We start from the raw sequence: 22,794 nt of genomic DNA on the forward strand, positions 1-22,794 counted from the left end.
TGAGGGGTGGGGCCATCTCTGAGTGCAGGAGTAGGGGTGGAGGTAGGGGTGGGGGTGGGAGGAGGGAAAAGGGATGTGTCACAGCAATAAAGCACGAGACGGAAAGGGATACAACTTGGAAAAGAATGAGTCAGAGCTTTCTTCTCAGGAGATATGAACCTGCATTTAAAGGAAAAGCGGGAAACACTTGGACCTGGTAAGTGTTTTCAGGAAATTAACCAGAGGAAAAAAAATCTGCATACAAAAAAAATCAGTATTTTCTGTGTGCCAATAATGAACATGCTGAGAGAGAAATCAGAAAAACAGTCACAGTAGCCTTCAAAAGACAATGAAATACAGAGGGTGAAAGCAACCAAAGAGGTGAAAGACCTCAATAAAAGACTAAGTTATTGAAGAAGAAATTTGAAAAGGAAGAGGAAAAGACTTTTAACACAGAACAGGTCAAGGATCTTAATAAAAACTTGAAACGTTGACGCTACTAGAAGAAAAACGTACCGGAAACACTTCAAGACACAGAGATAAGCAACATCTTTCTGAATAGGATTCTGACAACCCAAACAATGACGGTGAGAATTGCACAGAATTAAAATGCTTCTGCATGTGGAACAATTACTCAAGCAAACAGACAGCCTATGCAATGGCCTTGGCTAGTTATTCTGCTGACCAGGGATTAATATTAATATACAAGGAATTCAAAGAGCAGAGCACAAAAATTACAACCTAATCAATAAAAGGACAAATGATTAGGATAGGCAATTATCAAAAGAAATATCAACGACACACACAAATGCAAAAACATCTTATGATCCAAATTTAAAAGTATTTATTACTCTGAACTTGTTGTAAGGTTTGTAAGCTTGTGTGTGTGTGTGTGTGTGTGTGTGTATACCCGTACATTTCACTGAGTTTAATGTAAGGTTGTGTGTTTGTGTACATTACGCTGAATGTGACGTAAAATGACATACACACATATCTTAGGATGTCTGTTGCTGTGTATGTGTATGTAGGTATGCGTGTATGTCCATATTTATTTGTGTGTGTGTGCATGCCATGACGTGTATCTAGAGTTCAGACAACTTGCGGGAGTAGTTCTCTCCTTCTAACCTGTAGGTCCTATGGACAAACTCAGGTTGCGCAGCTCCATGGTAATGCCTTTGAGTCATCTCACCAGCCCAAGAAATATATTTGCTAAGCTGATGTTGCTCACACATTCTGCTGCCTAGTGTCTAAACTCATTGCTGGCACATGCTTATAAATGCCAGCACTCAGGAGACAGAGGCAGAAGGATCTGGACTTCTAGACTGCCCAGATCTACGTAGTGAAATCCTGTGCCTGAAACCTAAAGGGTGGAGATGTAACTTAGTGAGAGAGGGCTTGCCTCCTTTGCAAAAGATCTTGGGTTGAATCTCCAAAACTAAACAGACAAACAAACAAACAAACATACCGGGAGTGCCTGATCTCTGAAACCACAGGACGCCGTGTCTGCAGTTCTGTATTGTATCATTCTGTGAATTCACCCATTTCTTAATTTGGAAGAGACTGTCTTCCTGCAGCCAGTAGGAAGCCCAGTAAGAGGCAGGGTGCTATTCATCTTTTACAGAGCCAGTGACACTTCATGGGCTGTGATTCATTAGTGTGTCAACACACATTTATCGAGCATGTATTGCATGTTTCTATGCTTGATACCAAAGGTTAAAAACAAAAAGCAATGTATGAGGACCAAGTTTTTGTCCCAGTTGAAGTGATAAATACCATACAGATGCATGCTGAAGATCAAATTGTGTTGTAAAGGAAAGTAAGCAGGGACCATTATAAACACAGGTATCAGAAGGGTATTTCAGGGTGTTAAACAGGGATGAATTTGTAGCCTTTTCCACCTTATTTCGAGAGATAAGAAATCTTAGAACTCCCTAAAACCTTATTAAAGTTCCAGCTTTCTCGAAGGGTGTGGCTCCTGGAAGGTCAGCCATGTTGTGTGGATGGCCTTGCATGAGTGTATGAGCAGCTCAGACTGGACTCGGTGAGATATACAACAGCAAATTAAATTTTAAATTAAATAAAACATTTAAAAGAAGACATGAAGTTAGAAAGACTGTGGAGGTGGGTAAGGATTCAGAAGGTGTTAGAAGAGGAATGGGGGTAGAATACACTGCATACATGTATGGACTTCTCCAGGAATTAATAAAAATATTACACAAATAAGTAAATACAATACAATAAAAAGTTCTGTGTTGATAATCTAAACTCAAAAGAAGGCAGTCGAACAACCTTTAAGATCCTTGGAAAAAGCATTTGGGGAAAAATATCTTTCAGTTTCAATGTTCAGTTATCAATCCTTCCTAACAGTTTCCAAACTTAGAATTTTGACAAGAAGAGGATATAAAAGATTACAAAATAATGGCCAAGTAATTACAATTATCTAACTATGCTTGATAGCAAAGGAAATCTAGAACAACGAGATTTTTAAAAAGCCAACAAGAAGAGCTGCGTCTATGAGGAACATGTCAGGGAGGTAGCTGGGCATGTTCGAGGACTATGATCCTGAGGTTACAAAATCCTTTGGGGCGTGGCACTTGTGTGACAGGTGTATAACTCTTTCTTTCCAGACATAATATTTATAGATTTTACCATTTGTGCATGTATATAAGTTGTAATGATCAAGGGGAGTATTATTCGGTCAGTAATGGATCCCTGCTGTCTATACCAGCACCAGGGAGTGGCAGGTGCTGTTTTAAAATCGCAACCTTATTTAAAGTCAGAAGAAACGGAGAGATTGAATCTGAAAGGACTTCAGCGGTTGGGAACTGAATTCTTTAAGGCTAGGGCATTTAAAGCCACAGCATTCATTCTTCCTAGACTTCAGCTCTCGCCTGCTACAGGAATTCTGAGCTCCCCAGAGGTCAGGCTCAGAATCCCGGAAGGTAGCAGATTCTGATCTCTGATTTAAAGTTCCAAGGCGGCCAGCCTGAGGCGAGAAGGCTGAGCTCCATTTTCCAGGTAAATTCTCATTGGGTGTTCTGCAAAAGTAATCTTAATCGCCCTGCCTGCTGCAGCTGCAAGTTCACGTTCTAGTAAGAACTCAGAGACTTGTACTCTAGCCTCTAGTAGATGGAAAGCCCGCCCCCACTGTAACCATAGCAACGCTGACACTGGAGCGCCTAGGAGCCCGGTTCCGCCCCCTCCCTGACAGATATTGTTTCCCATCCTCTGTCCACATGGGCGCACTGTGTCACTATTGGTCTATGGCCCAGGACCGTGCCTTCCCCCCGCCAATAAACTGCCTGTGCACGTGCACTCTGCTGTCTCCCGATTGGTAGAGCTGCCCTGATCACGCACCACCGTGCTGCTCAGCCCGGTGAGGGGCCGCCAATGGAATGACTCAGTGGTCATGCTCAACCAATGGGAAAGAAGCATGTCTCACAGCTGGCCTATGGGTGCGCGCCGTGGGCGGACTGTGCCGGCCCCTTTCCAGTCCCAGTGGGGTGTGTTAAAGAGACAGGGCCCAGGTACGGGTGTTTCACCCGTCTGGGCTCTGCGGCCGTGGTGGCCCCAGGGCTTGCGGCCGGCGCCCGTGACAGCAGCATCGCGGAGCCGACTACCCCAACCCGGGGCCGCTGCAGACCTCGCTGGCAGAGCCGCATCTCCTGGCGGCATGGGCGGCGATGCGGGAGCCGGTGGTCCCCGGGGCCGCGTCAAGAGCCTGGGACTAGTGTTCGAAGATGAGAGCAAGGGTTGCTACTCCAGCGGGGAGACAGTGGCTGGGCACGTGCTGCTGGAGGCTGCAGAGCCGGTGGCCCTTCGTGGGCTGCGCCTGGAGGCTCATGGCCGTGCCACCTCTGCCTGGGGCCCGAGCGCTGGGGCCCGGGTCTGCATCGGTGGCAGGGCTCCAGCAGCTTCCTCGGAGGTGGAATACTTGAACCTGCGCTTGCGCCTACTCGAGGCCCCAGCTGGTGAGCATGGAGATCTCTAGGGAGGGGGCGGGAGGGGGCGCGCCTCTAGGTGTTGGTGGCATTGAGAAAAGCTTTTGGAAGGGGGATCATCTGTACTCTCACGGGTGAAGGGCAGGAGGCCAAGTATGTGCCCCTACTTGGCTTCTAGAAGTGTCCAGACCTTTGTTGGGTGGTATGCCTTTGCACCTGGCCTTCTGGGATCTTCTCGTGACCTAGAAGGGAGTGAGTCGTTGCCGTTGGAACCAGCGATTAGACTGTCTGGGTTGTAGGGTTCTTTCTGATCTGGAGCCATGGACAGTAGGACCAGAGTCTGTGAGGTTCTATTATGTGGCGCCCAGAGTCTGATGGTCCTCCACTCGTTCCTGTCCTGGCCCTAGACACTCTTCTGCCATGCCATTCGTGATGATTTGCAGAAAACACGATCTTGGGAAGAGGGAAGTGGTACTAGGGTAGTTCAAGGGACATGTTCCCTCTCTGGGGAACCTGTGTGGGTCATACTAAGAGCCGTCCCTTCCTGCACCTCCTCTTCCTCTTGCCTCTCCCCTTTCAGAAAGGCCTTTGGAGACAATGCCATCTGGGGATTTCTGAATTAGGCCTTCCTGTTCACTCAGTTTTCCAGAAGTGCCCATGCATATGTATGCCGGGCTAATGCTGGCTCATAAACTGCTGTTGTTCATCATGAAAATGCTAGGAACCGTGAGTCAGTCTTTTCCCAGGGGAAACTGCTGTACACTTTACCTGGGCCTCATCAGCTTGTGCCTATCAAAGGCGAGCTCACTGCTGATTGGATCTTATCCTCCTATGGAGGAGTTCAATGTCCACGGTTAAATCCTGAAATATGCAACAAGGCAGGAGCTGCCTTTTGGATGAAGGGTGTGGCAGGAGACAGCTCTTACCTGCCTTCGTGTCCTTTCTTCCTTGCGGATTCCAGGAGTCTTTTTCTCCCTGTGACAGTAGCCAACAAGGATGTTAAAGATGGCTGACTGGAAGGAAGGCCATGGAAGAGAGAAGTAAACAGGTTTTTGTCCAAGATTCAGACTCTGAGCCCATAACTCCTGACGAAATGGAGATAAAATTGGAAGCCTTGAATGAGCATTTGTTTTGGTAAAATCTGGACTAACAGATAGGGTTTTGGTCCACAAGCAAGGTATTGTAGCTTTGAACTAAGGAAATGGAATTTCTAATTCTAGACAGTTGCCAGTTTTCTTAGAATATATTAGCAATAGTTATAGTTTCCTTAAAGTCGATCCTCTTTTAGTTAAGGGGGGAAGACATCACCCCACATACCAACTATTTGAAGAACGAAGCAACTTCACAGATAGATTCTCGGGGTCATTAACTCTGTAAGCTGGCTATCATTCAATGGCCTGAGGAGATGTTTTAAAAAGTTGACTCCTAGGAAATGTAATGGCGGGACCTATTTTTGAAAATCTTCCAAGAATACTCTTTACAATTATTACTCTTACTGAGCCACTTACTTTCAGCATGGCTGAACCTCATCACGACTTGAAGACTGGATTGCGATAAAGACCCAGAAACCAGAGAGCTGGCTTCAGTTCATAGGTACCCACCAGAGTGTGACCTTACGCAGGTCCCTCACTTCCCCCACGGCACCATCTCTAGATCCCAAGGCTTATGGAAAGCTTTCTTGTTAGCTCTGACTAGAAGTCCTTAGGGAATGAAGCAGTTCCCTATGCCACTAGAGTCCTCAGAGGACAAGGCGGAAGTGATGAGCCATGGGACAGAACAGAAATGGCTGCATTGTGCATTTTGTGAATGTTTTTCACTAAACATAAAAGTTTTAAGAAAGACGGAAACCCATTTTTCCAGGCATTACAGTGTTTATCCATTTTCTCAAGTTGATTTTCTAATGTGAAGTACTGTAATTCCTGTGTTGACTTCTCTCCTGAGGGGCCCGTCATCTCTCTTACCACTTTTCAACATGCTGGGCAGCCCTGTTCTCTACGTACCTGTCCTGCTTCCTCGTGCTGTGCCCTTCTTCATTTAAACACTACCCTTTCATCTGTATTCTGATCCTCAGACTCCAGGCCCAGCGCTATCCATGTGAGAAGTTGCTGGATTTTAGCTCTCTCTAGTCTTTGAGTACGAATTTCTTATCTCTTTTTCGCCCAGCTGGTCTTCCGAGGGCTGTCCCGTATGTCACCTGAGACCAGTAAATGCTGGATTCATACACAGCCCACATTTCTAACCATGCACATGCACTTTGTCGTGTGCAGCCTAGCGATCACAAACCAGACCCCATTTCAGCTCTTGTTCCAGTTCCCCTGGAAAATATGAGGTACGGAGGTGTCCCTTGATTCTAGTCCTTGGCTCAATGGGACCCTCCTGAGACTTGTATGTCCACTCCTGCACACTGGGAGCCTCTGGGACTCACATCACATCACACTACTTTGTCTGACCATCATCATTGTTCCCTTTGCCTTCAGATCACCCACCTGTGATGTCTTTCTATGCAAAGCGGGCACTTGTTCCTTGTTTCCCCTTTATGTAGAACATGACTGAAAACTAGAGATAGTTTTAGGAGAACTGTTGGGCCAGTAATGCATTCTTATTTTTTAAAAGTACAGAACTGAAATACTGAGTTGTTGGTAATTCAGTAAACCACAAGAAGCACACCTCATTAATGGTTTTGACTGCATGAAGCAGAAATATCAAACCAGGTAGCAAAACAAATTCCATACCAACTTGGCCGCCATCTTTTCCCACCTTCCTTCCTCCACCCACAGTGTAGCCTCAAGTATGAGCCTGAAGGGAAGGTCAGTCATGTAGGGAGCCATTGGCCAGAGTGGAAGCCACGGAATCCACTTTGGATCCCCATTAAACAGACTGACTGTGGACGTTCATCATTGGTTCTCTAGTCTTACACTATCCATCCCTGTACTTTGGCCTTTGCTCAGTAACAGGCATGTGCATGACGTTGAATGATGCTAGCAAGAACAGAGAACAGGGCCATGCTATGTTTGGAAAATCCTGCTTTCACCACCAAGAAACCCTGTCAATCTCAGTAGAGCTAAGGGTGAAGAGTTGACTGTTGCTCCTTTAGCTGTCTTCTGTGCAGCTGCTACTGATGCTGTCCCCAAGATTTCTATCTCAGTCTAAAGAATACATAGGATGATTTTGTAGTATAGCCAAAGGAATGTAACTTGTCAGTTCCTTTCAGATCTGGTTTAATATTGGTATCTCATGTTAGTATAAATAGAGTAACATCCAGGTGTGTGTGTGTGCACTACATGTGTGTTTATGCACACATACTGCATTTGTGCATTGCAACTCTTAGCCCTAGGTATTAGCACTCTATAGTGACTATATAATTGATCATTTTGTTGATAGAAGATTGTGTGTGTGTGTGTGTGTGTGTGTGTGTGTGTATGTGTGTGTGTATTTCTTGGTAAAAGACAAATTCACATTTAGTGCTCTTGATCTATTTAATGAACCTGCGGAGTATCCTCCCAGGAAAACCACCTTTTAAAAAACATACGATTTAGATTGTGAAGACTCTTGATTTAGTGTTGATCTTTGTTAAAATGCAGTATGGTCTCTTTCAGGTGAAGATGTCACTTTATTACAACCCGGAAAACACGAGTTTCCCTTTCGCTTTCAACTTCCGTCGGAGTAAGTGAAGCTCTTTCTCATGTTCTGTTTCCTTCCCTTGCCTTGTGTCTGTCATTTGACCACCGGTGTCCCCAACACTGAAGTGCATGTGCTCATCTTGTGTGATCCTCTCTGTCCTTTCAATTTAACCCACCTTGTCAAGCATGCTTTTTCTGACTCTGTCTAGCTGAAAATAAGCTCACAAACCAATATCTTTGGTTTATTTCAGGCCGTTGCCAACGTCGTTTACTGGGAAGTATGGTAGCATCCAGTACTGTGTGAGGGCTGTTCTGGAACGACCCCAAGTACCAGACCAGAGTGTAAGAAGAGAGCTCCCGGTTGTCAGTCACGTGGATGTCAACACACCACCCTTATTGGTACGCTCTTCCTTGCTCCGTCCCTCCTCCCTTTCAGTAGTGATGTCTGTATTTTGACAGGGCCGCGGTGATCTGCACTATCCCTGTCTGCTGGTTCAGAAAACACATTGTAACCCAAAGGCGTTCACTCTAAAGATGTGATTCTAGGTTGGGCAAATTACAAATTATGTGCGTTAATTCTATTGATTATGTCCCTGCTGTTCAGGGCTGCTTTTGCCAAAAAGTTACACAGGCTTGAAATGCATTAATAAGTCTTAATAACCATAATGCATAGCAGAGGGGGGCTACTTTGACCAGCGTGACCACGTTCGTAGGACTGTGGTATTCTAAACTCTCCAATAATAGCAGGTTGAGAAACAGTAATTACGAAAGAGTATTAATCACACTCGGCCGGTTATTGAAGCCCAGGCCATTATGCTATGTATCCTTCCATTCTGCATGTCATTTCCTACCATTAAGTAAGTGTGTGCAGCTGCCATCGCGAGCCTTCCACTTATCGTTCCCTTATGACAGATTTGGCCACATTAAGGCATTGAACTTCTAACAATCGTCAGAAATACTGTAGGCTGGTAAGAAGGATCACACTCTAAGAAACAACAGAATAGGCAGGATGGGAACTAATGAGCTACATTCTTTTATCTGCACCCATATTATCAAAATAATATAAAATTATACCTTCGGCTTTCATGAAAGCTGATAGGACCAAATGGGTCTTCATTTAAATATGAATGAATGCTATTATTTTTTGCTTCATAGATAATACTGAGATAATTTAAACTTTCCATCTTGACACTGATGTGGCAAATACATGTTTTTAGTATTGGATGTTTCTTTTTTTTTTTTAGCTAATATTTTCAAAGACAAGGGAAAAGCCAATAGCTAAAAGTTTTTTTAGTTCTTATTTTCACAAGAAGTAGAATAAATGTTCCCCCTTGAGATAACAGATGACAGACACACCATGTTTGTGTGGCTTAGCCAGAACCACGCTGCCCTGGCACAGACCCGCTTGAATAGCTCCTTAAGATCCATTTGGTAAAGTGCTGGCTTTAGTAGCTTATATTAAAAAAAAAAAAAATAAATAAATAAATAAATAAATAAATTTGTAGAATTTTAAAACTATTTCTAAAATTGTCATAGTTTTGTGGTAAATTACTTATTGATGCTTGGTTTTCTTGTTTTGTTTTTGTTGTTGTTGTTGTTTTGTCTGTTTGTTTGTTTTTTATCAAAAACAGACACTTGACCTTTTTATTATTAACTTCTAAAATTGATGAAAAAGACGACGGGCAGCAATATTTGGCAGAAAGGTTTTGGTTCTCCAGTTTGTAAACAGAGCCTTTAAACCACAACCCAGTGTTTTTCTTGCTTTGAAGAAAAGAATCCTATAGAGGGTACAATATATCTCATTACATTTTCAGAGCTGCTGACCCGGGATATGTGGATGCACAGTTAAAGCCCCCAGAATGGTCCAAGTTCTGTTTGATACGTATTCTGAAGTAAACAAAAAAGACTGTTTTCTTATCCCACGTGGTGTGCACCAAGCAGTGTAACGTTCTGACTGTGGATTCTTACATCACTGCTTCTTTCTCCCGACCTTTACATTGTCTTAAAACATAATTCTGCCATCCTAGTAAGATGGCTTGGTGGTAAGAGTGTTGCTGTGAAAGCAAGAAAACCCAAGTTCCAATTCCCAGCACCGATGCAGAAACTGGGTGTAGCCTCACATAACCCTAGAATTTGGGGACAGAGGCAGGTGAATCAGGGACTCACTGGCAGGCTAACCAGCCTAGATTAAATAGTGAGCTTCAGATTTGCTGCGAGACCAAACAAAAAGAAGGTGGTGAGTGATAGAAAGATGCTGGGCATTTTCCCTTGCCTTCTGCTTGCCCTGCCATGGGGGTGCACACCCCCACACACACTTGTGCATATACTACGCCATGCCTACCACACACACACACACACACATACACACATACACACACACACACTAAAACTATTGTTGTAGAATAAAGTATGAATACGACCCTTGATTACTTTTCTAAAGGATGTTGTGTCATTTCCTAGAAACACAATAACTTCAGAATAAAATAGGTTGATGTCACATTCGTTAAAATCTAAGAATTTGCCCTAGTTTTCCTAAGAGGGAAAGGGGTTTTAGTACACGATATCACAGAAGAATAAGAAAGATTGGTGTTTCTTTATAATTATTCTCTAGCAGACGATAAGTTCTCTTGAATGGTTCAAGTAAAGTCTTTTTGTTTGCAACTTTCAAGACTCCAATGCTGAAAACTCAGGAGCAAATGATTGGCTGCTGGCTCTTCACGTCTGGCCCTGTGTCACTGAGTGTCAAGATTGAGAGAAAGGGCTACTGTAACGGTAAGCAGCATGTCTGAGAAGGCCCAGACCAAAGGCTCGTTGATTTTACTGGGTGGTTGACGCGATTTAAAGCAGTACATTTTATAATCTATAAAGTACTTTGTATTTTAAAATATAATTAACATTTGCATATTTTTAAGGGCATATATAATAGGCTTTAATAAAACTATTTTTTTCTGATTCCAATCTTGTTGCTTTAGTAACAAAATGAAACTCATGAGAGCGAAGAAGTGCTGGCTTTTTCTTTTCAGGTCCCACAGGAAGATGCAGAGCTGTTGGCGAATTGTGGGATAGATGTGTAATTCTGAGAACTCACTTACCTGCCCTGTCACTGTCTGCACCTTAACCTTATGTGTTCCCGAGAAGCCAAGGCTCTGCTTGCTGCTGGGCAGGTTTTCATCCCTCAGACTCCAGTGAGGTTGTTAGTAAGCTTAGCCCCTCCTGCATCATTTCTTTATGTGCTTTATCTTGATTTATGCATATTGCTTAATTACGTATCTTGAGGCTTCTGAATGTTGTCTTTTTACACTGGAGAAGTGAGTAGAGCCACTGACCTAACATGTCACCTTCGGCTCTGCTGGCCATTCCTCTCCCTAAGATTTCTCACAGAAGCTTCCAGCCAGGGCTGCAGCTGTGTTGGGCTGTGGCAGTGTTCATTGATTTCTTGAGAATGTTCTGAATTGTCCCCAAATCCATCTGGTTTCACTTCTCTTTTCAGGAGAAGCTATTCCCATCTATGCAGAAATAGAGAATTGTTCCTCTCGCCTGGTTGTTCCTAAGGCGGCCATATTCCAAACCCAGACATATTTGGCTAGTGGGAAGACGAAGACAGTCCGGCATATGGTTGCCAATGTTCGAGGAAACCACATTGGTTCTGGAACTACAGACACATGGAACGGGAAAATGCTGAAAATTCCACCTGTTACTCCATCCATCCTGGATTGCTGCATTATCAGAGTGGACTATTCCTTAGCTGTAAGCAAAGCTTCCTCAATAATTAAACATACATAAAACAGATCAGTAAGCCATAGGATTGCAAATTCTGTCTCTAGTTATTACATTAATACTTAGGGAAATGTTAGCATTCCTGCCATTTGTGGGTATCTGAAGATGGGCCTTCACTGTCACTAAAAATCTCTCTCTACCTACGGGAGTTTAGTGACATAACTTAAAGGAATCAGGCTGATGTGAGGAGTGTTTGTGATGTTGAAGCATAGCTTAATTTTCCACGATGGTTACAAGATATGTCAGCTTACAGTGAAACACACACAGGCCACAGCCCCCTGTCACAAGGTTGTGCTTTGGGTAGTGTTTGTTCATTTTGTTTGTCCTTCATTTTGTTTAGTCAGGATAATTTCTGTTTGTCCTGGGGTGGCGTGCGGAGAGACAAAGGCATTTGTTTCTATGAAAAGGAAGTTGAATCAGCTAAGTTCCCACGAGGTTTCTCCTAAATCTGTGCCTTTCTCTCCCTCACGCATGCTTTTCTTGTGTGCACCTTAGGTCTACATCCACATTCCTGGTGCTAAAAAACTGACACAGGAGCTGCCCTTAGTTATCGGTACGATTCCATACAGTGGCTTTGGCCGCAGAAACAGCAGTGTCGCAAGCCAGTTCAGTATGGACATGAGCTGGTTGGCACTGACCCTGCCGGAGCAGCCTGAAGGTAAAACATTCATGTCTTCTACAGTGAGGTTTCAGATAGAGGCTAGCTGAAAGCAGAACATGACAGGAACAAGTGTTTGCATGTCCACTCTCCCACCGCATTAGTGTGTACACATTCTTTTGGCAGTGATCAAATGCCTGGCAGAATGACACCACAGGGAAGAAGGGTTCGTCTGACTTTCATTCTGAGGATGCGGCATAGGGTGGCAGTGAGAGACGTTTTAGCTCTGGCTGCAGGAGCGAGGGGCAGCTGGTCACGTTGCATCCCCAATCCGGAAGCAGAAAGAGATGAGAGCTGGCACTCAGTGGACCCCAGCTCTCTTAACCAAGTCTGAGTGCCAGGGACAAAGCTGCTCACATCAAAGTGGTTCTTCTTTCTTCAGTCCAGTCTCTGGAAAGTCCCTCACAGACATGGCCAGTGTTCTGTCCCCTAGGTGATTCCATGTCCAGGTTGACAGTAAATGAAGCATCACAGCTCCTCTGTTGTTTTATACTATCTTACACTACTACAATTATATCACATCCCCGGGAAAGGCATCTTGAACATTTACTCTAGCCATGGCACAAAGCCAGTGACAAACCCAGGAATAAAGTCGGCATCTCCCAAGGCTACTTTATAATGTTAAAACAACGAGAAATGGTTCGGATAGAAGTATAGACTGTTGCACATCTTCTATAGTTATACCTCAGAGACTTTTGTTTGCCTAGACTGTGACATGTAGGTCACAAGAAAAAGAATGTAATGGAAATAGATTGTCATCAATATTAGTGGCTGTGTATTAAGGGAACTAAAACTTTTCTTGTGATGGCCATAGAATCTTCAGTATGGCTCAGTCTCTTGCTTTTGGAATTTTTGCATGGATTTCAGACCTCAAACTCCATTTCTGTTTCAGCGCCACCAAATTACGCAGACGTGGTGTCCGAGGAAGAATTCTCCCGACATGTTCCTCCGTACCCTCAGCCACCTGACTGTGAAGGAGAAGCCTGCTACTCTATGTTCGCCTGCATACAAGAATTCCGGTTTCAGCCTCCACCTCTTTACTCAGAGGTAAAGAAAATTAAGCTCATTATACTGTCTTCAGATAATCACTTCCCCTCCTCCATTCATTAATGGACCGTTGCTGACTCATAGTTGGCTGGGTATATGCATAAACTTGTTCTTAGTGCGTTGATAGATTATCACAGCCACTTAGCACATTTTCTGATATTTAGCTTGTGATCTGTGGCATGCACATGCACTCTTGTGGGGTACCTTGAAGATGGTTTATTTGGCCATAGAAGATAGAGAGCTCAGCAGTCGTGGCGGACTTAATAACAGGTGCTAGCACCTAACATTACAGCTATCATGTAATTAGAAGCAGGTAGGAGAACCAAGGTGTTTAGCCATTACCCGGTTTTCTGTCTTGCAGGTTGATCCACATCCCAGCAATGCTGAAGAGACCCAGCCTGTTTCCTTCATTCTCTGAAGAGACTGCAGAATTCACTGTGTTGTTACCAACTTAGAATATTGGTTCTTTCGCCTGCCTTGTTAGAGGAGAAAGTTAACTTAAGAACGTTGATCACTTCAGGTGTGAAGATGACAGCTATGGAAGACTATGAGAACCTTTCAGTGGGCCAGTGGGATGGTTACTCAAGTTTAGGGTGGGGCCAGTTGTTCCCTCTAAAAGTGAATGAAAATGTGAACTGAAATACCGGAAGTGCTGGTGGTGGAAGAGGAAGTGAAGGAAGGCCTGCACTGTTGGAGAGGGAGTCTTAAGGAGCTGAAATGCTACTGGAGTGTGCTCTGACCAGGGTTCACACAGTTAGTAGGAAGGCCTGATTTGGGGGAGCAAGACAGCTTGGAAGTGAGTGTGAATGAGGAAATGGTCTACTCTCAAGAGAATTGAGGTCCCCAGGTTTTGGGGTCTTCATGATTTCTTACCATATTACCACAGCAAGGATGGAGGTCCTTAAAAGTGTCCTTTCTGGAGTCCATGGTCATGGGAGATCCAGAAGGAAGTGACAGTGTGTCTACTCTTTCCTGGGGAGGTTTAAACGTACATTGAAAATTGGCTATGCTGTGTTAGGAAGCCTAGAAGGGATTCCTTCAAGCTTGCCACTTGAGAAGGAAAGAGGAGTTCTCATGTGTGTGTGAAAGGCAGTTCTTCCACTTTAAGAACTTCTGCAGGATGTGTATTTGATGTTCCTCATCTCTTGTTTACCTGGGGAATATTAGAAAAAGATGGGGTAGGCATGACATCTTTAGGATACCTGATACCTACACAAAACAGAGTGTTCTCTCCTGCTACCTCTGGTGACTTTGTCAGGCTTGCTCGCAGAACTCCAGGCCTGACTGACCTTTGGGGTTTCTGCTGGATGTAATTAGCAGACACCTTTAACCTGCCACTTGATCTGAAGCTGGACTAAGGGAAAACTCCAAGAACTTAGCATTAAATAGAAACACCTAAGATCTTAAAAGAAATCCCAACCCAAATGAGGATAGGAACGTGCCTGCACTCTTCCTGTGATGGGGCTTTGGTGGGTGGATGACAGTTACCATGCTGCGTGTTCTTATTCCAGTTCGTTAGTAATTCCATTTAAACTGTGATTTTTTAAATTGTTTTGGTGCAATATTTTGTCGTCATTGAGCCTCAGGATAATTGAGACTTACAGGGCTGTGTTGCTGCTAGCAGGGTCAGCCATGTCTTTGCCAGCCTCTTCCCCTCCCATTCATGGTCACAGGCTCAATTGTTTTGCCTCTAATCTGTCGGTCCCAGGAGCTGAGAACATTGCTGACACCAGGTGGGAGGGATAGTCTCCCGGCGAAGGTCTGGACCAGCCAAGTCCTAAGGGTTTGATCTAGAAACCCTGGTGCTTTGCGGGCAGAAGGTTGTGCTGTATCCATCCGAATGATGGATTTATCTCCAGTCACCAAATTCACTTAAAGACATTTGTCTAGGGTTAAATTTTATATTCAAAAGTCAGTGGGCCATTCGTTCAGGAATTTTTGTACCAAGGTGAGCTAAACATGTGCTTGTCCCCTCTGAGTATACCTCTCCCGTGGTTGCGCTAGTGTCAAGCACGAGTATTTCATTGTTAAGTCACTGTCTCAAATGCCAAATGGTATTGCCAGTAATTGTGGTGTGGGGATTGCCACAAACATTGTTTCTTAGGTTAGTTTTTAGAGATTTCTTTGTCTTTTTGTTGTATGTCTGTCAACAGTCTGGGTGTTCGAGTGCTATCTAAACTATTCTGTTTTCACTGTAGAAAAGATGGTGAGCTGTCTGTCGGCTTCCAGCCCATAGTTTACATGCTTGTCAACACGCAGTCCGTCTCCATGAAACCAAAACCAAGGGTAAGGAAGTGACAGTGTGGACCAGGTGGGCTCCCTGTAGAAAGGCCAGTGCAGTCAGTGAAGAACCCTGGGGAAGTGAAGCAGAGCCAACTGTGGCGTTCACAAGACTAGCTCAGAGACACAACTCTATGTGGTTCTGTCTGCCCCAAAGCTTATATTCAGGATAAGATGAATGGAGAACACTGCTTCGGAAACCCTGCCAATGAAGATCAGACTTTAGCTGCTAATACTCGCCTGTCTAGTCCCCTCTTGCTCTCTGTAGTTTTGGAAAAATGAAAAGTGCCCTTCGGATTTTCTTTTTGATGCCCGAAGTTTGAGATTAAAAGTGTGTCTTATCTTTTGCTGCACACAGATCTTTCCTTCCCTGGGCAGAACTTTACTTTCTATGTTTTTTTGTTTTGCACAATAAGAAACTCAGTAGGCAAGGGTTATGTTTTTGATAAGTTCACTAGCTTTTTAAAGATTTTTATTAAAAATGTAATAACTTAACCAAGCAGAAAATAAGAATTGTATTTTGTACTCTTGTTTGAACCCCATGGGTTCCTTTTGTTAATAAAATGGTTATACAAAAGATCTGGGTGGCTAATTTTGTTCCGGTGTTTACTTGAAAGACAGACTTGAATCATTATAGACTTCATGAAAATCAATACCCACACAGAGAATCCTGTTATTAAGGTCATTTGTTTATGCATGAGATCAAGAGTAAAGGCCTAACCTGAAGACTTCTGGATCTGTACAGGGGGTGGATTTCCAAAGGAACTCAGGTACTAGCAATCCAAGAAGAAACGTCACAGACTAAGAAAGTGTAAACTACACGAGTCAAGGAGAGAATGTATATATGAAATTCTTGTCATATATAATAAGGAACAACTGACAAGATTACCACTAAGTTTTCTGTTGTCTGTACTGGGGAAAAGGTGACTTGTAAAGTTTAGAACTAGACCAGACACTCCTGGGAAAGGAGGACACAGCTCCCCAGTTACCAATGAGTTTACCAAAACCTAGAGAGGGGAACAGTAGAGCTTGGCCCACATCGTCTGTAAGATCTCTGCTTGCTCTGGAGTCTCCTGAGTCTACACCTCTAAAGAAGCAATGTAAAGAGCCATTGCTTCATCTGCACAGCTTGACGGTTGCAGACATACATGCTAGGCTTGTGGTAAATCAAATCTTTGGTGTTTGTTCCCAAAAGCCCCGCCTCCAGAAAGCACCACAATCTGCTTAAATCGCTTAATTTAATTTAATTAGTAGCTGGGATTTCTTCTTCAACACAAGATCTAAGACCTTCGTATTTCAAAATAATTACAGCCTCACTACAAAAACAGTACACCAAAGTTCCCTTAGGCCTACCACCCAGGATCCCCCAGTGCTGCCATCTTACACAGTGAGAACAGTAGCTAAAACACAACATCGACACAGAAAAGCAAGCTTTTGCATACACTCGTTATTTTCTTCTGCCAATAATTTTGTGTGTAGCTCTGTGACATGTTACCACATGTGGAGGTTCATGTAATCACGGCCACAATCAAGATTCAGAATGGCTCCATCATCACAGAGACACTCCCTGGGGTTGGCTCTTGGGTCACGACTCTCTATGGTTTCCCTAGCCCCACCCCCACTATACCGGTTTGACATCTCTTATTTTGCCATTTTTGGAATGCTGGATACAGGGGCTCATTCAGCCTGTGTCTGCTTGAAATTTTGTTTTTCATCCCATGTAGCAACTTGAGATTCCCACACGTTGCTGTCTGCAGCAACAGAGTGCACCTTCTCGTTTGAGCTGAGGTATTTACAAGCAGAGATTAGCTACTGCTAATCTCTTACAAAAATGTGTAGCAATTTTGTACATGTGATACTTTCATAAATATTTCAGTTTGGGGCTTGAGGTCTACTTTTTATCTGGCAGAAAATACAGTTCAGATCTACTTGAACTTTTAGGGGTACATCTTCAGCTTATCAAACTGCTTCAAGTATTCTACCTATAAATGACAAGCTGTAGAACCATAGATGAACATTTATTTTAATAGAGCTAAGTCAGTGATTGCTGACCTGTAGAAACTACACTAGGCTACTTTTTTTGTATCAAGTTCCAAATCTGGTATATTTCGGCCTAAGACATGCAGTAAAGAGGCTACTTTTGCCTTGTATGTCTGCATATTAAGCTCTGGGATTTCTTCCAGTCTCCTTTTCATCTCTTAACAGTCTCGGTCCCAACTCTTATTATCTATTGAGATAGCACATATAACACAAAGATTTTCAACTACAAATATGCTCTTTAGTAATATTATGAGACACAAGATTACTGGTTAAGACTCAAGTTTTCCTGGCCAGGAGAACTTGTATTTCCTACTAACCATTTGTGCTAACCTTAGGAGTTTGCCTTTAAAATTAGTCTTTTGGTTATGAAAAAAAGTAAAATACCTAAGTCTTGATGGCAGGAAAAGACCTACTTCAGACAGCATCTTCCCCTGTGGATCAGCAAAACACTGGAGCCTCCCTGCACTTGGAATAGCCTCAACCATTGATTTAAGTACACACACATAGCACATACATGCAAGTACACACAGATATCCGGTGATACAAATGTATATAGATCAATATATATGGACACATGCAGACACCATTTTTTTCTGCTTCTTTCATCTGTACTCAATGCCTCCAGTCCTAGTTCTATTTCAGGTAGAATTATAAGCTTGGCTCCAAAGAGAAGAAACACTTCTACAAGAATTTATTGGAAGGGAAGTCCTTTCCCACTAGCCTTTTCCATCGCCAGACAGGAAAAAGCCTAGTGTGGCGGCAGTATTGAGAACATATTGAATGAGTGAACTGAGGGTAGGCAGTGTACACTAAGAATTTGTTTTCCTTTGAAAATTTACCACAATATAATGATTATGTCTCTACACTGCCTTGGATCGTATCTTTATTTGGTGAATAAAAGACAGAAAATGCTTCCTATCAAAACAATGATGATTACATCAACTCTATGGAACATTTGTTCTTCATGGATTAAGACTCATATTACAGAGTGTGAAGATTTCTCTGCATTGAGTTTTGTTTTTCCACTTCAGGTGCCACAATCCATCTATGTGTTCACGTTGCGTGAGCACTATTTGCTCTAGCTAGCACTATAAATATCTGGACTTGCCTCCAACGGTTTAATGACTTGATCAAATGACATATACAGGTTTATGATAATGAATATCAAAGCAACATAAAATTACACACATCTGCACACACAAGACATACCCTTTCATGTACACACATACATGAACACAGATACTGCTTATTGAATAGAGGTTTCACCCTCATAGAGGATAAGAAACGCCATCAGCAATTGCATTGTTGATAGACCAGGACTCTGGCGACTATATACTCTGAACATCAATCCATCCCAGGGCTAGAAGGACACAAAGGATAAGCCCGATTTTCAGTAGTTGATGCACCTTGCCCGATAAATAGATAAGGAACAAACACTTGTTCAATAAAAACAATTTGCATAGTTCCAGCAAATCTCGGTATACTACTTCAGAGTACAGGAAATGAGAAGCAAAACCCTAGCTAACACTGATGAGAGTCCAGCACATAACTGAGATGAGTTTAGGAACTACTGCAACTGCATATGAGAAACTTCAGGGAGGGACTGAAGAGCTGGCTCAGTGGTGAAGAGAGCTTAGTGTACTTGCAGAGGACCTGGGTTCAGTCCCCAGTATCCACATCAGGTGGCTCACAACTGCTAATAACTAGTTCCAGGGCACGATGCCCTCTTCCAAACTCACCAGGCACCTGCACACACATGGTACATATAAACTCATGCAGACGCACAGAAGTTAGAAAAATAAATTATTTTTAAAAAAGAAAAAGGAGAATTTTGCTACAGATTTTCTTTGATAGTTCCAAGGGGACCAGAGTTATGAAAAAAAACTTAGGTTAAAAACTGTTGTAATTTTTCTTTTGTCTAAATTAAATAAAGTTGAAATATGTGTGTGTGTGTGTGTGTGCGCGCGCGCGCACGCATGCATGTACAAATGGGGAAAATGTGGTATTAAGCTAAAATCTTGCTTTATCCTTCTTTGGAGAGGATAAAGACAAAAGTTCCTGGTAAATCTCTTAGAAGAGCACATATTTATTGAGTTATTTAAAATCAGACCTGTGTGACTTCATCCGCAGTTCAGCCATCTGGCCTTCTTACCTAAGTGCAGAATGCTGGGTCTTGCGGAAACCCCAGCAGCAAATGCTTACCTTTGTCTTATCTGATACAACAAAACTCCTTGGTCCTGATGTCACAAGATAACTTATCATCTCACCTGTAAGCTGATATGAACACCAGCAGCTATTCCCCTGAGAGATTTGCAAGCTGCCTCAGATACATAACCATGCGTTCCAAAAAATTAATCTCACTGCACCTGCAGCCTTGTCTTAAAACAACCAGCTCCCGAATTGTCATCCCCGAAACAAAACAAAAATGGTCCTCTCTGCTGATGTTCTTCTGAGAAGAAGACAGTTTAAGCAACGTCTAGATCCAAAAGGGGGAATCCCGATGACCTCAGACCTTGCTCTTGGTCACACCACCGAAGCCACAAAGTGAGAAATGTTGATGGAAGTCAAGAGACCTATCTATTAACTTCTCAGCACCCTGGGACAGACAGTGACGTGGGATCTATGAACCTTGGCCAGCAAGTGACATTAGGTCTGTAACCTTTCAGTCTTTGCCTATACCCAAGCAGGCCTCAGGCACTGAAGAAAGCAAAGCAGAAATGAAGGACAGCTGCATCATAGTGGGGAGAATGTCTCTGGAGAGTTGAAAACTGGATTTGAGTCCTTCCAGACATCAGACATGTAATAATAGCTTGTCCATATTATACATTATCTCGTTTGCAGGCAGCCTGTGCATGGACAACTACTTCCCATTTAAAATACTATCCATGTTGGGGTTGTGGCTCAGGGATAGAGCACTTGCCAAACATACAAGACACTTTGAACTCCATCCCTAACACCACAAATAACAGTGATAACAATAATATCCCCGTGTCTTTAACTCCTACCCTAACTAGTTCTTGCAAACTTTCAACTGCATACCACATCCCTCCCCAATTCTCAAGAATATTCTGGAAGAACCCATGAACCAGTTAGCTCCCACTCTTCGCAACTGTCCCCTTTACTGTCCCAAAGACTTCAAAACCCAAATTCTGGCTGAATTTATGCAAAATAGAGACAAGCAACTCCTTTACCACTTTGCTGGTTAGGGCCCTTTCCCAAAAGGGCTGCCTGGACCCCACCCTATTAAAAAGTGCTTGCTTGTAGATCAGAGACAACGTTCAAGAGCTGGTTGCCTCAGGTGGTCACTCAGGTGACCACTCTTGATGACAAGTGCACTTAACTACTGGACCATCTCCTCGTCGCCACGTTTTAAATCAGCTTCTGTGTTCACCTTTTCCTTTGTGAGTTTCTCCCTCGATAAGTCATTATTTCACCAGTAGTCACCAGTGTTTAACACTTTGTTAGTGCATCACTCCGTTTGAGTTGATTTTATTTCTACAGGTCAATGCACTATGTGGGAACATATCCAAGCCTGAAACATTGTTTTTGTTCACTTAAAGTAACAGTAGTAAAAATCTGGAGGAAAAAGGAGAGAGAAGTGTGCAATCTGGGCTGCTAAAGGAAACCAAGTAACTCAAATTCCTCAAATTCTGACTCCCCACTGAAGATGAAAGCCTAGACATTAGGCCCAGCTTGCCTTCACTCATGTCCCCAAGTGTTTTCTAGAACTTTACATATCCTTGAATCCTGTCTCTGACTCAAAACGAGGCTTCCTCCATCTGCAGCCTGTTGGCCAGAAAGCTCCAGAAAAAGCAGAGTGACACCATGATGGTCAGTCATCGTTGTCACTGTGGTGGTCAGCTCCAGTGTCCACTTTGATGGCCAGTCATAGTGGTTACTGTGGCTGTCACTGTGGTGGTCAGTTTTAGTGTTCACAGCAATGGTTCTCCATAGTGGTCCCTCTGGTGATCAATTGTATTATTCATTGTGATAGTATAAGTGGTTATAGAAATGGTCAACTGTGTTCACTGTAATGGTCAGCTGTGGTGGTTACTGTTGCTGTCACTGTGCTGGTCAGTTTTAGTGTTCACTATGATTGCCAGTCGTAGTTGTTACTGTGGTTTTCAGTAGTAGGGTTCACTGTGATGATCAGCCATACTGGTCAGCTGCAGTGTTCAATGGTCAGTTATTGTAGTCCCTGCTTACCAGCAGGAATGTTCACTGTGATGATTAGTCATAATGGTCACTCTGGTGACCAGTTGTGATGTCCACTGCGCTGGTCAGTCATCGTGAACATTATAGTGTTCACTGTAGTGGCCAGTTGCAGTGTTTACTGTGGTCAGTCTTAGTGCCCACCATGATGGTCAGTTTCATAAGTGGTAATGTTCACTATGGTGGACACTAAGGTTCTCGGTTTTAATGTGTACTGTGATGGTCCATCATAACCTTGGAGAAAGTGCCTGCTCCAGAGAGCTCCCTAGGAGGTGGAATGGAAAAACACACCAAGTTACCATCACATTTCTATAGACAGCACCAAAGCCCAGGACAGAGGACCAGGAGCTGACACATTGTGTTGAAGAGGAAAAGCATCATAAGGATGGGCCATAACCTACAAGTGTACGTAGTTACCAGGTCCAGAGGCCACTAAAAGAAAGCACAAGATCCCTTGCCTGGGGTCAAAGGAAGGAACTGAGCATTGACATGTTCCCAAGGCTTACTTTGAACTTGACCTGGCTTCTCAATGTCTGTCTTGTGGCTATTGGCCATTAAGAATCATTAAGAGCTCTGTTTAAGTAGAGCCATGCTAGGAGAAATGGATCATTTGTCAACTTTACTCCTATTGTTGTTCATTGTGTACTTGTCTGTGAATGGGAACGTGTGTGCAAATGGCTATGCACATGGGAACCAATGGTCAATGTATGGTGTCTTCTTTTCTCTTCCACTTTATTTGTAGTGATAGTATTTCTTCACCACATCTGAAATCCATAATTGGCATTGGCTAGATTGCCTGGACAATGTGCTCCAAGGGTCCACCTGTCTCTCTTCCAGCCAGCACTGTAGTTATAGATGCATGAGGCCGTGCCTAGTTATTTTTGTAGATGCTGGGGAATCTAAATTCAGGTTCTCATGAATTTGCCCACTTACCAAAACCCCAACCCCTAATTTTGATTTTTTTTTTTTGAGACAAGACCTCACTTTATTGCCATGGCTGGTCCTCAACTCTTGAGCTCCACCAGCCTCCTGGCTCAGGCTCATAAGTAGTTCATATAGTAAGAATGTGTGTCTTGATACCTATCCTGCAAATGTTTTCTTCTCCTCAACTGTTTGGTCCAGGTTGAGGGATTCTGTCTCTCCAGTGAGATTTTCCTGTAAAAGTCTCCTCATGTGCTTAGTAGAGAGTGTTGGAAGCCCAAAGAATTTTTATAGTTATTACAGAGAAAAGCGAGCATAA

General features: G+C 43.3%; 1 protein-coding gene across 1 annotated transcript; it reads left to right on the forward strand.

Moving 5' to 3' along the window:
• The first annotated feature begins 3,498 nt into the window (after positions 1-3,498).
• On the forward strand, positions 3,499-15,869 carry Arrdc4 (arrestin domain containing 4). The gene is made up of 8 exons (XM_057756609.1): positions 3,499-3,950; positions 7,517-7,583; positions 7,792-7,939; positions 10,210-10,312; positions 11,031-11,287; positions 11,813-11,975; positions 12,868-13,022; positions 13,384-15,869. Exons 1-8 carry the CDS (start codon positions 3,653-3,655, stop codon positions 13,438-13,440), a joined length of 1,248 nt encoding a protein of 415 aa, XP_057612592.1. The 5' UTR covers positions 3,499-3,652; the 3' UTR covers positions 13,441-15,869.
• The last annotated feature ends 6,925 nt before the right edge of the window (positions 15,870-22,794 follow it).

This window comes from Chionomys nivalis, chromosome 23, assembly GCF_950005125.1.
Source record: "Chionomys nivalis chromosome 23, mChiNiv1.1, whole genome shotgun sequence".
In the NCBI taxonomy this organism is placed as follows: Eukaryota; Metazoa; Chordata; class Mammalia; order Rodentia; family Cricetidae; genus Chionomys; species Chionomys nivalis.

Excerpts from the sequence above, each read along its gene's own strand:
- Arrdc4 (XM_057756609.1), top strand. The coding sequence starts at position 3,653 with ATGGGCGGCGATGCGGGAGCCGGTGGTCCCCGGGGCCGCGTCAAGAGC. Across the intron at positions 3,951-7,516 it reads CCTACTCGAGGCCCCAGCTG|GTGAAGATGTCACTTTATTA; the intron begins GTGAGCATGGAG and ends GGTCTCTTTCAG. Across the intron at positions 13,023-13,383 it reads CTCCACCTCTTTACTCAGAG|GTTGATCCACATCCCAGCAA; the intron begins GTAAAGAAAATT and ends TCTGTCTTGCAG.